Here is a 17973-nt window from a genome sequence, read left to right as displayed (position 1 = left end):
TCTGTGAGTTATAACATTTTGTGTATATTTCCCCGTGATATACAGTGTAATCTTGTTTATCTATTCTACAACTTTGAGAATACAGACTTGTGGTTGCCAGGGGGGTGGAGGGTGGGAAGGGATAGACTGGGATTTTGAAATACTATCAGTTTAATAAAAACAGTTATACTAATGGGCTAATAGACTTACAAAAAAAGGGTAACCACAAGACAATAACTTACAAAGGAGTCACAAAAACTAAATAAAATCTGTGATAATACAAAGGAAATTTACCAAACCACAAAAGGAAGAAGAAAGGAACAAAGAGGAAATACCAAATCAACTGCAAAAATAAGTTCAAAATGTCAATAAACACACATCTATCATTAATTACTGTAAATGTTAATGGACTAAATGCTCCAGTCAAAAGATATAGAGTGGCAGACTGGATAAGAAAGCAAGAACCTTCAATATGCTGCATACAAGAGACCCACTTTAGGGAGAAGGACACATATAGATTGAGAGTAAAAGGATGGAAAAGGATATTCCATGCAAATGGGAAATCCAAAAAAGCAGGTGTTGCAGTAGTGATTTCAGACAAAACAGACTTTAAAACAAAGGCCATAAAGAAAGATAAAGTAGGACATTTTATAATGATTAAAGGAGTGATACAAGATGAGGATATTACACTTGTTATATATGCACCCAATATAGGAGCACCTAAATACATAAAACAATTACTAACAGAGATAAAGGGGGATAATGATGGGAATACAATCATAGTTGGAGATTTTAAAACCACATTAACATCACTAGACAGATCTTCCAGACAGATAATAAGTAAGGCAACAGAGAAATTAAATGATACAATAGAAAATTAGATTTGGTGGATATTTTCAGGGCATTACACCCCCCAAAAACAGGATATACATTCTTTTCAAGTGCACATGGAACATTTTCTAGGATTGATCATGTACTTGGGCACCAAGGAAGCCTCAACAATTTTAAGAAGATACAAGTTATCTCAAGCATCTTTACTGACCACAATGCCATGAAACTAGAAATAAACTACAGAGAAACAAAGGAGAAAAAAAGGAAAGCATGGAATTAAACATTGTGCTATTAAAAAACCAATGGGTCAATGAGGAAATCAAAGCTTAAATTAAACAAATAATTTGAGACAAGTGAAAATGAAAGCACAACCACACAAAATTTATGGAACACAGGAAAGGCAGTGCTAAGAGGGAAGTTTATAGCGATATAGGCCTTCCTAAAAAAAGAACAATCTCAAATAAATAATTTAACCCACAAGCTGAATGAACTAGAAAAAGAACAAAAATCCCCAGAAGGCAGTAGAAGGAAGGGCATTATAAAGATTAGGGTGGAAAAAAATAAAATACACGTTAAAAGGACAATAGAAAAATCAATCAACCCAAAAACTGGTTTTTTGAAAAAGTAAATAAAATCGACAAACTTCTGGCCAAACTCACAAAGAAGGAAAAAGAGAGAGCAGAAGTTAGCAAAATAAGAAAGGATAATGGAGAAACTACAAGAAATAAAATAGAAATACAAAATGTCATATGAGAATATTATGAAAAACTATATGGAACCAAAGTGGATAACCTAGGGGAGATAGACAAATTTCTGGAAACATAGTGTCCACCAAGACTGAATCAAGAAGAAACTGACCACTTCAACAAACCGATCAGTAGAAATGAAATTGAAATAGCAATACAAAGCCTCCCTACAAATAAAAGTCCAGGACTGGACGGCTTCACCAGGGGATTCTACCAAATATACAAAGAAGAACTCATACCAGTCCTTCTCAAAGTCTTCCAGAAGATTGAAAAGGAGGGAATACTCCCAAACTCATTTTATGAAGCCACCATCACCCTGATAACAAAACCAGGCAAAGACACTACCAAAAAAGAGAATTCTAGGCCAATATCACTGATGAACATAGATGCCAAAATCCTCACCAAAATGTCAGCAAATAGAATCCAACAGCACATAAAAAAGATTATACATCATAACCAAGTGGGATTCATCTCAGGGACACAAGGGTGGTTCAACATACGCAAATCGATCAATGTAATACATCACATCAACAAGAAAAAGGACAAAAACCACATGATCATCTCAATAGATGCAGAAAAAGCATTTGATAATATTCAACACCCACTTATGATAAAAACTCTCACCAAGGTGGGTATAGAGGGAACATACCTCAATATAATAAAAGCTATATATGACAAACCTACAGCCAGCATAGTACTCAATGGTGAAAAATTCAAAAGCTTCCCACTAAAATCTGGGACAAGACAATGCTGCCCACTATCACCACTCCTATTCAACATAGTCTTGGAAGTCCTAGCCACAGCAATCAGGCAAGAGAGAGAAATAAAAGGAATCCAAATTGGAAAAGAAGAGGTAAAAGTGTCACTATATGCCGATGACATGTTCCTATATATAGAAAGCCCTAAAAGGTCCACAGAAGAACTACTAGAACTGATTGAAGAATTCAGCAAGGTAGCAGGTTACAAGATTAACGTTCAAAAATCAGTGGCATTTCTTTAAACTAATGATGAATCAACAGAAAAAGAAAGTAAAGAAACAATCCCCTTTAAAATAGTACCAAAAGTAATAAAATACCTAGGAATAAATCTAACCAAGGATGTGAAAGAATTATATACAGAAAACTATAAACCACTGATAAAGGAAATTAAAGAAGACTTTAAAAAATGGAAAGATATCCCATGCTCTTGGATTGGAAGAATCAATTGTGTCAAAATGGTCACATTGCCCAAGGCAATCTACAGATTTAATGCAATCCCTATCAAATGACCTAGGACATATTTCACAGAACTAGAACAAATCATAATAAAACTTATATGGAACCGTGAAAGACCTAGAATTGCCAAAGCATTACTGAAGAGAAAGAAAGAGTCTGGGGGAATAACTCTCCCAGACTTCAGACAATACTATAGAGCTGCAGTCATCAAGACAGCATGGTATTGGTACAAAAACAGACATATAGACCAATGGAACAGAATAGAGAGCCCAGAAATGAACCCATAAACTTTTGGTCAACTCATCTTTGACAAAAGAGGCAAGAATATACAATGGAATAAAGACAGTCTCTTCAGCAAATGGTGTTGGGAAAACTGGACAGCAGCATGTAAAACAATGAAGCTAGAACACTCCCTTACACTATATACAAAAATCAACTCAAAATGGATTAAAGACTTAAACATAAGACAAGATACAATAAACCTCCTAGAGGAAAATATAGGCAAAACATTAACTGACATACATCTCAAAAATTTTCTCCTAGAAGAAATAATAGCGAGAATAAACAAATGGGACCTAATGAAACTTACAAGCTTCTGCACAGCAAAGGAAACCATAAGTAAAACAAAAATACAACTTATGGAATGGGAAAAAAAATTGCAAATCTCTAAGGAAGGTGTACACATGATCAATAGACACATGCAAAAGTGTTCAATATCTCTAATTATCAGAGAAATGGAAATCAAAACTACAATGAAGTATCACCTCACACCAGTGAGAATGGCCATCATGCAGAAATACACAAATGAAAAATGATGGAGAGGCTGTGGAGAAAGGGGAACCCTCCTTCACTGCTGTAGGGGCTGCAGTATGGTGCAGCCACCGTGGAAAACAGTTTGGAGATTCCTCAAAAGACTTGGAATAGACTTTCCATATGACCCAGGAATCCCACTCCTGGGCATATATCCAGAAGGAACCCTACTTCAGGATGACACCTGCACCCCAATGTTCATAGCAGCATTATTTACAATAGCCAAGACATGGATACAGCCTAAATGTCCATCAACAGATCACTGGATAAAGAAGAAGTGATATATGTATACAATGGAATACTACTCAGCCATAAAAACCGACAACACAACGCCAGTTGCAGCAACATAGGTGCTCCTGGAGAATGTCATTCTAAGTGAAATAAGCCAGAAAGGGAAAGAAAAATACCATATGAGATCACTCATATGTGGAATCTAATAAAGGAACAAACAACGCATAAATACAAAACAGAAATTGTCTCACAGACATAGAATACAAACTTGTGGTTGCCAAGGGGGCGGGGGGGTGGGAAGAGATACACTGGGATATCAAAATTATTGAATAGATAAACAAGATTATACTGTATAGCACAGGGAAATATATACAAAATCTGATGGTAGCTCACAGAGAAAAAACTGATAATGATTATATATACGTTCTTGTATAACTGAAAAATTGTGCTCTACACTGGAATTTGACACAACATTGTAAAATGAGTATAAATCAATAAAAAATGGTTTAAAAAAAAAGTGATCACCAAATCCAGGGTCACCTAAATTTTTTCTTAGGTTATTTTCTAAGGTTTTTATAGCTTTGCATTTTACATTTATGTCTATGATACATTTTGAGTCAATTATCATGCATGGTATAAGGCCTGTCTCTAGAATTTTTTTTTTTTTTTGTGATGAGGATGTACAGTTGTTCCAGCATCACTTACTGCAAAGACTATCATATCTCTATTGAATTACTTCCAATCTTTTGTCAAAGATCAGTTAAATATGTTTATATGTATCTATTTTAGGCTTACTATTCTTTTCCATTGATCTATTGGTCTTTTGTTTCACTAATACCACACTGTTTTGATTAGTATAGCTTTACAGTAATTTTGAAGTCAATACTTGAGTATAAGATAGTTTAAATTCTTTGATTTATTTATCTCTCTGAGTGTTGTGTTGGCTATTCTGGATTTTTTTTTTTTTTTGCCTGTCCATATATACTTTATTACTTTGTTGATATCTATAAGATAGCATGAATTTTGAATTTAATTGCATTAACTTTTTAGATCAAGTTGTGTAGAACTGACATGTTGATAATATTGTGTTATTTTCCATATATGTGGAATATCACTGCATTTATTTAGATCTTTCATGCAGTTTGTTAGTGTTTTATGGTTTTCATCAATATATCTTGTATATTTCTGGTATTGTCCAAGTTTTCTACATTGAGCTACTATTGTATTTATACTGCAGAAATTCCACCTTATTATCTTCACAAAAATACAGTTACTATAGAGTCAAAATTATATATCTTGTATTTTATTAATTTATACCTGTTTCAATTTTTCTTCTAATATAAATGGTGTTGTGTTTTTCATTTTCCAAATCTTCATATTTAGCATATAAGAAAACAACTCACTTTTTTATATTAATCTTGTATCTTGAAATTGTGCTATAGTTGCTTATTTATTCCAGGCAATCTTTGTTAATTCTTAGGAGTTTTTACATACACAGTTGTTTCATGTTTAAAAGAAAAGTCATGTTCATTTCTTCTTTCCCAGTGTATATACTTTTTATTTCATTTTCTTGTCTTATTGCAATAGCTTGGAATTCCAGTATGATTTGAATAAGACTTGTTTCTAATCTTAGAGGGAAAGCATCCAGTGTCTCACAATTAAGTATGAAGTTAGCTGTAGGGTTTTGCAGATGCTCTTTTTCAAGTTGAGGAAGTTCCCTTATATTACTAGTTTGCTGAGAGTTTTTATTGTTAGTGGATGAGTGTTGGGTTTTGTCGGATGCTTTTCCTACATCTGTTTGAATGATCATATAATTTTCTTCTTTATTTCTGTTTTTAAAATTTATGGCTTTTGTTTTAATAAAGTCTAGACTCTTCTTAGTGTTGTAGGCAAGAATAAACAGAGCCTTCTTTCCAGCTACTTCCAGATTCACTGAACTCCTGGTGAGTTGTGACTCCAACTGATGGCCTGACTGTGCTGGTTTCTGAGATTTCTACCAGCTCTGATGACCTGGGTGGGGTTTTCCAGGGTTTTTTTTTTTTTTTTAATTGAAGTATAGTTGCCATACTGTTTCTTAACTTCTTGATATTATCAATTGTATCTATTGATTTTTAAATGTTGAAGCAGCCTTGAATTCCTGAAATAATTTCCATATTGTCCTGGTCTCTAATTATTTTATATCATGCTAGGTTTGGTTTGCTAATATTTTGTTGAGAATATTTGCTTCTATGATCTTGATAAAGGATGATCTGTCCTTCTGTTTTGTCTTTGTCTGGTTTCAATATCAAGGTAATTTTGGCCTCAGGTAATTATTTAGAAAATATTTGATCTGCTTCTATTTTCTGGAAGAGAGTGTAGAATTTTCTGTCATTTCTTCATTGTAATATCTAGTAGGATTAACCAGTTAACCCAGCTGGACCTAGTATTTTGTTTTTTGGAAGGCTAATGATTATTGATTCAGTTCTTAAGCACTGTTTTCACTGCATCCCACAAATATTAAGTTGTATTTTCATTTTAATTTAGTTCAAAATACTTTTTATTTTTTGTTAAGTATTCCTCTTTGAACCATATGTAATTTAGAAATGTGCTGCTTAATCTCCTAGTATTTTTTTTTTGGTTCCATCTATTTTTTTTTTTATTCCTGGTACAATTTAATTGCTGTCTGAGGGTATGCATTGTATGATATTTATTCTTTTAAGATTGTTCAGGTGTATTGTATGTCCCAGAATGTGATTTGTGATTGTTTCATGTCAGCTTGAAAATAAGCTGTTATTGGATGAAGTGTTCTATGGAAGTTGATTAGATCCTGTTGATTGATGGTAGTGTTCAGTTCAATTTGTCTTCACAGGCATATCTCAGAGATATTGGAGCTTTGGTTCCAGACTACTGCAATAAATTAAATATTGTACTATAATAAGTCACATGAGTTTTTTGGTGTCCCAATGCATATAAAAGTTATGTTTACATTATACTGTAGTCTATTGAGTGAACAATAACATTGTGTCTAAAAAAATTTACATGCCTTAATTTAAAAGTATTTTTTTGGTAAAAAGTGCTAACCATCATCAGAAAATGCAGGGCTAACACAAACCTTCAATTTGTAAAAAACAGAACAAAACAAAACAAAACAAACAAAAAACAATATCTGCAAAATGCAGTAAAGTGAAGCACTATAAAATGAGGTATGCCAGAACTGATTTTCTACCTCTTGTATCTGTTTATTACTGTTAGAGGAATGTTGAAGTCTCAAAATCTTAATAGTGGACACATCTATTTCTCACTGCAGTTCTAACAGATTTTGAGTCAGGTGTTTTGATGGTTTGTTATACACAATAAGGACTGTTATATATTCTTGAAGAATTGACCTATTTATTATCATGTTATACCCTTCTTTTTTCCCTGACAGTTTTCTTTGCTCTGAAAATTTTTTTTCTGAAATTAATATAGTTTATCTGCCTTTCCTTTGATTTTTCTTTGTCATGGAATATTTCTTTATACCTTTACTTTAAAAAATGTCTAAAAGTTTTAAATTATTATTTTAAAATATTTTAATTGAAGTATAGTTGATTTAAAATATTATATTAGTTTCTGCTGTACAACATAGTGATTAACATTTTTTAGTTATATTCCATTTAAAGTCATTACAAAATAATTGCTATAGTTCTTTGTGATGTACAATATATCCTTGTTTGTTATCTATTTTATATATAGAAGTTTGTGTCTCTTAATCCCACATCCCTATTTCACATTTCCCCACCCTTTTCCTGCTTTCCACTGGTAACCTCGTTTGTTCTCTATGTCTGTGAGACTTAGTTTCTGCTTTGTAATATAGATTCATTTATTTTTTAGATTTCACATATAAGTGATACAGTATTTGTCTTTCTCTGACCTATTTCACTAAGCAAAGCACTGTCTACATCCATCCATGTTACTGCTAATGCCAGAATTTCATTTTTCATGTCTGTAATCTTCCATCGTACATATGTACAACATCTTTTTTATTCATTCTTCTGTTGATGGGTACTTAGATTGCTTCCATATCTTGGCTGTTATAAATAATGCTGCTGTCAACTTTGGGGCACATGCATCTTTTCAAGTTAGTTTTTGTTTCCTTTGAATATATACCCAGCATTGGAATTGCTGGATCATAAGAAAGTTTTATTTTTTGTTTTTGAAGGAACCTCCATATTGTTTTCCACAGTGGCTGCAACACTTTACAGTCCCATCATCAGTGCATCAGTGTATGAGGGTTCCCTTTTCTCCACATCCTTGCCAATGTTTGTTATTTGTGTTACTTTTGATGATAGCCATTCTGACAGGTGTGAGGTGATGTTTTATTGTTGTTTTGATTTGTATTCCTCTGATGATTAATGATGTTGAGCATTTTTTCATATGCCTATTGGTCATTTGTATATCTTCTTTGGAAAAATGACTTCAGATCTTCAGCCCATTTTTAAATTGGGTTCTTTTTTTCTTTGATATTTAATTGTATTTATATATTTTAGATATTAACCTCATCAGTTACATCATTTGCAAATATTCTCTTCATGTCAATAAATTGTCTTTTCATTTTGTGGATGGTTCCCTTTGCTGTGCAAAAGCTTTTAAATTTAATTATGTCCTATTTGTTTATTTTTGCTTTATTTCTCTGCATTAGGAGATAGATCCAAAAAAACTATTACTGTAAATTATGTCAGAGTTGTCTGTGTAGGTTTTTCTCTAAGAGTTTTGTGATTTCTCATCTTACATTTAGATGTTTTATCCATTTTGAATTTATTTTTGTATTGGTGTTAGGGAATGTTCTAATTTTATTCTTTTACTTAGAGCTGTCCAGTTTTTTTTTTTTCCATCACCACTTATTGAAGAGACTGTTTATATGCCATTGTATATTCTTGCATACTTTTCATAGATTAATTGAATTTAGGTGTGTGGATCCATTTCTGGGATATGTTTTATGTTCCACTGATATATGTGTCTGTTTTTGTGCCAGTACCATGCTGTTTTGATTACTGTAGCTTTGTAGTATAGTCTGAGGTCAGGGAAGGTGATACTTCCAGGTCTGTTCTTTTTTTGCAAGATTGGTTTGGCAATTTGGGGTCTTTTGTCATTCTATATACATTTTAAGATTATTTGTTCTAATTTTTTTTTTAAGTTCATGGGTATTTTGATAGGGATCCCATTAAATTTGTAGATTGTTTGGGGCAGTATGAATATTTTAACAATATCATTTCTTCCAATCCAATCCAAGAACATGGGATATCTTTCCATTTCTTTTTATCATTTTCAAATTCTTTCACCAATGTCTTATAGTTTTATAGTTTTCACCTCCTTGATTAAGTTTATTCCTAAGTATTTCATTCTTTTTGATGTGATTGTAAATATGATCGTTTTCTTAATTTCTCTCTCTGTGTACAGAACAGCAACAAATTTTTGTATATTAATCTTGTATGTTGGAACCTTGCAGAATGAATTACTTCTAATCATTTTTGGTTGTGTACTTTAGGGTTTTCTATATATAATATCATGTCATGTGCAAATAATGACAGTTTTATTTTTCACATCCAATTTGGATGCCTTTTATTTCTTTTCCTTGTCTGATTACTGTGGCTAAGACTTTCATTTTTATGTTAAATAGAAGCAGCGAGAGTGGGTGTCCTTGTTTTGTTCCTGATTTTAGTGGAAAACCTTTCAACTTTTCACCATTGAGTATGATGTTAGCTGTGGGCTTGTCATAAGTGGCCTTTATTATGTTGAGATATGTCTCCTCCAAACCGACGTTGATGAGAGATTTTATCCTGAATGGATGTTAAATTTTGTCAAATGCCTTTTCTGCGTCTATTGAGATGATCATGTAATTGTTACTCTTTTATTAATGTGATATATCTCATTGATTCATTTGCAAATACTGAACCATTCTTGCATCCGTGGAATAATTCCCACTTGATGATGGTGTATGATCAATTTTATATATTGGTGAATTTGATTTGCTAATATTTGATGATGAATATTTTTGCATCTATATTCATCAGAGATATTGGTCTGTAATAATCTTTTTAAAATAGTATCTTTGTCTGGTTTTGGTATCAGGTTAATGATGGCTTCGTAGAATGACTTTGGGAGTGGTTCCTCCTCTATAATCTTTTGGAATTGTTTGAAAAGGATAGGTATAATTTCTTCTTTGTATGTTTGGTAGAATTCCCCAATGAAGCCTTCCAGTCCTGGACTTTTATGCTTGCAGGGAGATTTTTATTTTAATTACAGATTCTGTTTCATTTCTAGTCATCAATCTGCTGAAATTATCTGTTTCTTTATGACTGTTTTGGCAGGCTGTATGTTTCTAGAAACTTGTCCATTTCTTCTAGGTGGCCCAATTTGTTGGCATTTAACTATTCATAGTATTCTCTTATGATTTATTATATCTCTGTGATGTCAGTTGTTATTTCTCCTCTTTCATTTCTTATTTTGTTTGTTTGGGTTCTCTCGCTTTTCTTCTTTTTGAGCCTGACTAAAAGTTTATCAATTTTGTTTACCTTTTCAAAGAATCAATTCTTAGTTTCATTGACCTTTCTATTGTTTCTTTGGTCTCTATTTTATTTATCTCCTCTCTGATCATTATTATTTCTTTACTTTCTGCTGAATTTGGGCTTTGTTTGTTCTTTTTCTAATTACTTTTGATGGAGAATTAGATTGCTTATTTACATTTTTCTTGTTTCTTGAGGTAGGCCTGTACCACTGTAAACTTCCCTCTTAAAACTGCTTTTGCTGCATCCAGTAGATTTTGGTAAGCTGTGTTTCCATTTTCATTTGTCTCAAGTTATTTTCTGATTTCCTCTTTGATTTGTTCATTGACCCATTGGTTTTTCAGTTGCATGTTGTTTCGTATCTACATGTTCTTCCCATTTTTCTTCTTTTAATTGATTACTAGTTTTATACTACTTTGGGCAGAAAAGGTGGTTGATATAATTTCTTGTATTTATTGAGACTCACTCTATGGCCTAGCACGTTATTGTATGGAATGTCCTGTGGATATTTATTAAGTATAACTGGTCAATTATCTCATTGAAGACCACTGTTGTCTTATTGATTTCCTGTCTAGATGGTCTGTCCATTGATGTAAGTGTGATCCCCTACTATTATTGTATTGCCATCAGTTTTTTCTTTATCCTTATTTATATTTGCTTTGTATATTTGGATGCGCCTGCATTGGGTATATATATGTTAGTATGTGTAATATATTCTTTTTGTATTGATCCATTTATCATTACATAAATCTCTTGTTTTTCTTTTGTTTTAGATTTTGTTTTAAATTTATTTTGTCTGATAGGAGTATTCCTATCCCCGCTTTCTTATGTTTTACATTTGTAAGAAATACCTTTTCCATCCCTTTGCTTTCAGTCTGTGTGTTTTGAAGTTAGTTCTGAAGTGAATTTCTTGTAACCAATTTATAGATGGGACTTGGTTTTTAAACCCAGTCAGCCACCCTATATCTTTAATTGGAGAATTTTGTCCATAGACATTTAAAGTACTAATTAATAGGTCTATACTTCTGTAATTTTATTACATGTTTTATGGTTGTTTTTGTAGTTCTTCCTTGTTTTTTTTTTTTCTTTTTCTTTTAGTTTTCTGCCTTGCAGTTTGATTTTTTTTTTTTTTAGTGGTATGCTTGTGTTCCTTTCTCTCTTTTTTGTGTGTATCTTTGTAAGTTTTTGATTTGTGGTTACGAGGGGGTTCATATATGTTGACTTATAACTCTATTTGTTTTTAACAGGTAGTCTTTTAAGTTGAAAAACTTTCTGAAAAAAATCTACATTTTTTACTCTCATTTCCCACAATTTGTATTTTTGATGTTGTATTTTACATCTTCATGTTTTTCCCTTTATTGATTATTGTATACTTGATTTTACAATTTGTTGTCTTTTAAATTTTGTATTTAAGTTATTGATCGTCAGCTTTTACTATTACTTGCTTTTACTAAGATATTTTTTCCTTTCCTATAGATACTTACCTCTTGTTATAGCCTTTTCTTTTCGACTTAGAGAAGACCATTTGCCATTTTCTTTAAGGTTGGTTTTATATTCATGAACTCTTACTTTTTTGCTTGTTTGAGAAGGCTTTTTTTTAAAATTTCTCCTTAATTCTAAATGATATTCTTCCTGAGTAGCGTATCCCAGGTTGCAGGTTTTCCCCTTTCATCACTTTAAATACACAATGACACTCCCTTCTGGACTGTAAAATTTCTGCAGAAAAATCAACTGATGGTCTTATGGAGGTTCCCTTTTATATGAATCTTTGTTTTTCTCTTGTTGCCTTTAGAATTTCTATTTATCTTTAACTTTTGCCATGTTAATTACAGTATATCTTTTTGTGGGTCTCTTTTGGTTCATCTTTTTTGGGACTCTGTTCTTCTTGTACCTGGATTTCTGCTTCCTTGTTTAGGGTTGGGAAATTTTCAGCCATAATTCCATTAAATATATTTTCGGCCCCATTCTCTCTCTCTTTTCTTTCTGGGGCCCCTATTATGTGAACATTTATATGCTTTAATGTATCCCGAATATCTTAAACTTTTCTATTTTGAAAAAAAAATCATTTTTCTTTTTGCTATTAGGATTGGGTGATTTTCATTATTGTACCTTACAGAACACTTACATATTCTTTTGTATCACTTAGTATTTTGTTCATTCCTTCTAGTGTTTTCTTTTTTTAATTTCAGCTATTGCATTCTACAGTTCCGATTCTTTTTTATATTGTCTTGTCCTTTGTTAAAATTCTCACTCTGTTCATCCATTATTTTCCCCAATTTAGTTAACATTCTTATTACTAATGCTTTGAATTCTTTATCTGGTAAATTGTTTATTTCTCTTTCATTAGTTGTTTGTTTACTCAGGGCTTTTTTATTTTTTTCTTGCTCTTTCAATTTAGAGGAAAATCCTCTATCTGTCATTTTGATTATCTTTCTCTGTCTCTATGAAATTAGGCAATAATTTATTTATGCCGGTTCTGAAGTGTGTTCTTAAGTGGGAGCATCTGTGTATGTGCTGAGTGGCTTTGTTTGGAGCTGGATTTGTAATGAACACTAGTCATGTTTTTCTTCCTAGTGTGCTGGCAACTATCATCTTGGTAGAAGGTGGGGCTGGAGATGGAGGGGTTAGAGTCGGTGCCAGGTGTGAGGCATGCTTTCCCCTCTGCTCCGTGCCTGTTACCACCCCATCAGAACCATGGTCAGGTCCCAGGTTGATGAAGCAGAGGCCCTGAGGGCTGGGTCTGAGTTTGTTCAGTTCCAGTTCCCTTTAATTGTGTGCTCTTCCCCCTCTCAGAGTCAGCACTCTCAGCCCCAGAGGGGAGCAGTGCTAAAGCAAGAGAGACTGGTGTGTGTATTCGCCATGAGTTGGGCCAATAAGTATGGCAGTATGGCAACTGCCAGAAATCTGGACTGCCTCTGATGTGCTGCCTGTACAGTGGCCAGTAATGACTGCCCCCTCCCTACTCATAAGCTGCTTAGGGTTTGAACCATCTCAGCATGTCATGATCAAGCTTTTCCTTTGGCTGTGGCAGCCATCGATCAAGTATGGAGCTGAAACTTGAGGCAAACAGTGCTGGAGCGTCCACTCGGCTCATGTTGGTATATGTGCAGTGAGACACAGTTTCACTCTGCCCTTTCTGCCCTGCTTCAGGATCAAGTAAGCATTTGCATTCTTTATGAGTTCAATCCAGGTTTTCCATAACCCTAAACCTTCCCACCTGCCCCCTGAACAGCCAAGGGGGCTTGTCTTCACTTTGTTAAACCCCAGGGCTTGGGCACCCAATATATGGCTTGAACCACTCACTCCCCAGGGGGCATCCCCACTCCTGTAATCTCCTTTTTCCTCTATGTACCCTCCCAAGGGCACAGGTCCCAGCCTGATTGCTTCTCTTTCCTTCCTACCCAATTCTGCGTGTATCTCTCTTACAGCCTTGGTTATACAGGAGTTTTGTTTTATTTTGTTTTGTTTTCTGGTAGTCTCCAGTTAGTTTTTATGTGAGAATTGTTTCACATGTAGATGTATTTTTGATGTGTTTGTGTTGGGATGTGAGCTCCACGTCTTCCTACAATGCCATCTTGATTCAGGTCTCTCCATACATTTACTGTTAATCTATCATCTTTTTGTCTTTTACATTTAAAGTGATGTACTGTATATAACATATAGGTAGCTCTTATTTTTTATGTGCCCTGGCAGTCTGCCTTTTAATTAGTGTGTTTCAAGTGGTTATTGATATAGTTGGATAAAAATCTACCATGTTTGTTACTGTTTTCTATTCATTGCCTTTGTTATTTGTTCCTTTTTTGTCTTCCAGTCTTTTTCTGCATTCTCTTTTTTTAATTGAAAGTTGTATGTGATTCCATTTTCTGTCCTTTCTTAGCATATCAATTATACTCAAAAAATATTTCTTAGTGGTTATCCTAGCGTTTTAAACATGCATTTGCAGTTAAGCCATGTCTACTTTATATTTTAAACTCAACTGTATTTCTATTTTTCTTTCTTTCTTTTTTAATGGAGCTATTAAGGATTCAACCCAGGACCTTGTGCCTGCTAAGCATGCAGCTCTACCACTGAACTATTACCACTCCTCCCCAAGCTATGTCTACTTTAAATAAAATCATTTTGCTTGTAACAGAGTATTTCCAATTTTTCCTTTCAGTCCCTGATAATACTGCTGTCATTCATTTCAATTTTTTATAAGCTTTAGTCACCAAATACATTGTTGCAATTGTTATTTTGGACAAACTCTTATCTGTAAGATCAGCTAAGAAATAAAAAAATATAAGATTCTATTTTACCTTCATTTATTCCTTCTCTAGTGCTCTTCTTTTCTTTATTTTGGTAGACATTTTCCTTCTGTCTGGGGAACTTCTTGTAGAATTTCTTGGGTTCCAAGTCAACTGGCAACAGAATCCTTCAGTTTGTTTGTTTGTTGGAGAAATTCTTTAATTTTTCCTTCATGTTTGAAGGATAACTTCACTGGATACATAATTCAAAGTTCTTGATTTTTAAATTTCAAACCCTTAAATATTTCAGCCTACTCTTATTTTTCATGTTTTTGTTTTTTAAGAGAAATCTTATCTATACTCCTCTTTGGGTAAAGTGTTTTTTTCTCTTGCTTCTTTCAAGATTTTCTCTGGGTCTTTGACTTTCTGCATTTTGAATATGAAATGCCTGCATTTATATATGGTATTTATCCTGCTATTATTCTCTGAGCTTCCTCAATCTGTTGTTTGTATTTGTATTTAATTTTAGAAAATTTTCAATGCACATTACTTTAAATATTTCTATTTCTCTCCTTCATTTCCTTCTGGCATTCCTAGTATGTGTATCTTACACCTTTTGTTATTGTCTAACATTTCTTGAATATTCGACTCCATTTTTAATTCTCTTTTCTCTTTGCATTTCAGTTTCAGAAGCTTCTATTGGCAAATATTCAATTCACTTATTCTTTCTCTTGTCCAGTCTGTTGATGAACCTATTAAAGGCATTTTTAATTTCTGCTAGTGTTTTTGATTTCTATCATTTCCTTTTAATTACTTCTTCAACTGTCATATGTCTGCTTATATTATCCATATGTTCTTGTGTATTGTCCCCTTTTCCATTAGGGCCCTTAAGTGTAATCCCTGGTCCTATAATTCCACTATTCACAGTCTCTGCCTTATTTGAGTTTGATTCTGAGGATGATGCTTTATCTTCAGATTGTGTTTGTTTGTTTGTTTTGTCTTTTTCATGCCTTGTAATATTTCATTGAAACCTGAACATGATATCCTGGGTAAAAGGAACTGAGGGAAATAGACCTTTAATATGAGTTTTTATGCTTGTCTGACAAGGAGTTAGGCTGTGCTTAGTTTGCTATAGATGTTCTTGTCAGAGGCCAAAATTGCCTCTGGTATCTTTGTTTTTTTCTTCCCTACTGTCTTTCAATTTCTTTAGAGATCTAGTGTTAAATAATGTCTGATACTGGCTGTAGTGACAGGCTTCTGCTTCTGGGCTTCCACTCTGGTAAGCTCTGATTTCCCATATTCAACTATCTATACAATATTTGAGGCAATGTTTTTTCCCTCTGACTTCAATTTTCTGTTGATTCTAAGAAGAGTTGTTGATTCTCAACTTTCTGAGATTTTCTTTGTATGAGGATGAGCACAATAATTTCCAAGCTTCTTACTTGTCAGACTAGAAACTGGAAATCTTGCATCAGTCACTTTTTTTAAAAAAAATGTTTTTCTATATGTCACTTTTAATATCGTGGCTTCATGTTCCCTATCTGTAAAATAAAGGGATAAGATCCTGACTTGGTAGCTAAATTCTCCTCTAGCTCTAGCATTTTGTTGAATCTATAAGCACTGACTTGCATGGATGACTATGCCGATATTTGACATTTCTTACCCTTTTCTACAGGCAGACCTCCAGGTGGACAAGGAGAGGCACAATTTCTTCGAGTCTTCCCTTGATTATGTTTATCAAATCCAGGAAGTCCAGGAGTCTAAGAAGTTCAATATTGTAGAGCCAGTAAGTTTTATCTGTTGATGAATGGTCTAAAAATATTTACCAAATGTCATGTAAATGTGAAGAACTTTGGTGATTTTTAAAAATTTTTTTAGTTGATTCAGGGGGTAATTAGGTTTATTTGTTTGTTTGTTTGTTTGTTTTTAGAAGAAGAACTGGGGGATTAAACCTAGGACCTTGTGCATGCTAAGCATGCTCTCTACCACTGAGCTATACCCTCCCCGCTATGTGAAGAACTTTGATTATAAAATTGTAATCTCAAAAATGTGAAGGACAGTCAATGTTTCATAATGAATGTCAATAAAGTAGACACACAGGCTTGTACTATTCTTGCTCTCTCACTAATATTCTTTGTCACACTCTTCCTCATTTTCCCCTCCACTCATTCCTCCTCCCTTTTCTCTCATTAGCAACTCTTTTATTTCTTTGTTTTCCTCCTCTCCTTCCTCCTGTCCTTTGATTTCTGTCACTTTTCATTTTACCTTGTTTTCCTCCCTTCCTTTCATGCTTTCGTAGTCTCTGAAAGTACCCATTATATCCCAGGTACTGTTCTAAGAACTCATGTCCCTTGTACTCAAAGATTTCTCATTATACTATTTTTCCTCCTATCTTTTGAAAAATTTTCTACTTTAATCTCATTAATTTATTATAAAAGATGATGTGCTTTGATTTGACAACTATGTTGAATTTTAACAACTTTTTTATTATGAAAACAATGCACTCTTATTGCAGATAAGCTAGAAAAAATATGTGAAAAACAAAAGAAATACAACAAATCCCTCGTGCAGAGATGATCACTTAATATTCTGGCATTTTTCTTCCTAAATTCCCTTTGTATCTATTATACTCCTTTATTTATTATGCATGTGCACTTGTGGATGTCATTGTGTGTACATATGTGTGTAAACATGTATATATATATTATACATGGGCATGTATATCTGTGTACATGTACATATTTCCTCAAATTTGTATATATCTGCGTATGTATGTGTACAAACAAGTCTTTCTTCATTTATTGAGCTTTTTTTGTGTGCCAGGCACTGTGCTAAACACTGGGTATCCAATAGTGAAAAAGACTCAGCTGCTGTCTTTAAAGAAAACTACACTTTTATGGGTTAGACAAATGGAAAAAAGGATACATATGAATAAAATAAGTGTAAGTTGTGATAAAGGACTAAATCAAAGAACAAGAATGGACTGCTACTTTAGATTGAGTGGTCAAAGAAGACCTCTGAAAGTGTTATGTGAAATGAGATGTAAAGAATGAGAAGATGAGGCAGTGTGAATAGTGGCGAAAGAACATTCCAGGCCTAGAAAAATACCTGTGGAAAGTGTTTAACTTAAGAAAGAATAGTGCACTCAAGGAATGAAAAGATTAGTGCCTTTAGATACTGGTGAGAGAAAAGGAGATTGGCAGGAAATTATATCTGATAGGAAGGCATAGGACCTATAGGCATGGTAAGGGGGTGGGATTTTAGTCTAAGTGTAGTGGAAAAAGTGTTGACAGGTATTAAACATGATATGACATGAGCTGATTTTGCTCTATGGAGAATGGCTTGGAAAAGGGCACCAGTGGAAGCAAGGAAACCAGTTAGGAAGTTATTGCAGTGGTCTAGGCATGGGAAAATGCTG

At 33.5% G+C, this 17973-nt stretch overlaps 1 protein-coding gene across 1 annotated transcript in view; it reads left to right on the top strand.

Moving 5' to 3' along the window:
• Positions 1–17973, top strand: part of OPHN1 (oligophrenin 1) — a 441200-nt gene that overhangs the window by 255114 nt on the left and 168113 nt on the right. Inside the window, exon 7 of the mRNA XM_032475625.1 lies at positions 16231–16341. Coding sequence (XP_032331516.1) covers positions 16231–16341 — 111 coding nt within the window. The remainder of the gene's footprint in view (positions 1–16230; positions 16342–17973) is intronic.

Source organism: Camelus ferus, chromosome X, assembly GCF_009834535.1.
Source record: "Camelus ferus isolate YT-003-E chromosome X, BCGSAC_Cfer_1.0, whole genome shotgun sequence".
Classification (NCBI taxonomy): domain Eukaryota; kingdom Metazoa; phylum Chordata; class Mammalia; order Artiodactyla; family Camelidae; genus Camelus; species Camelus ferus.
Note: the sequence above shows the minus strand (reverse complement) of the source record. Positions and strands in the feature narration are given on the sequence as shown.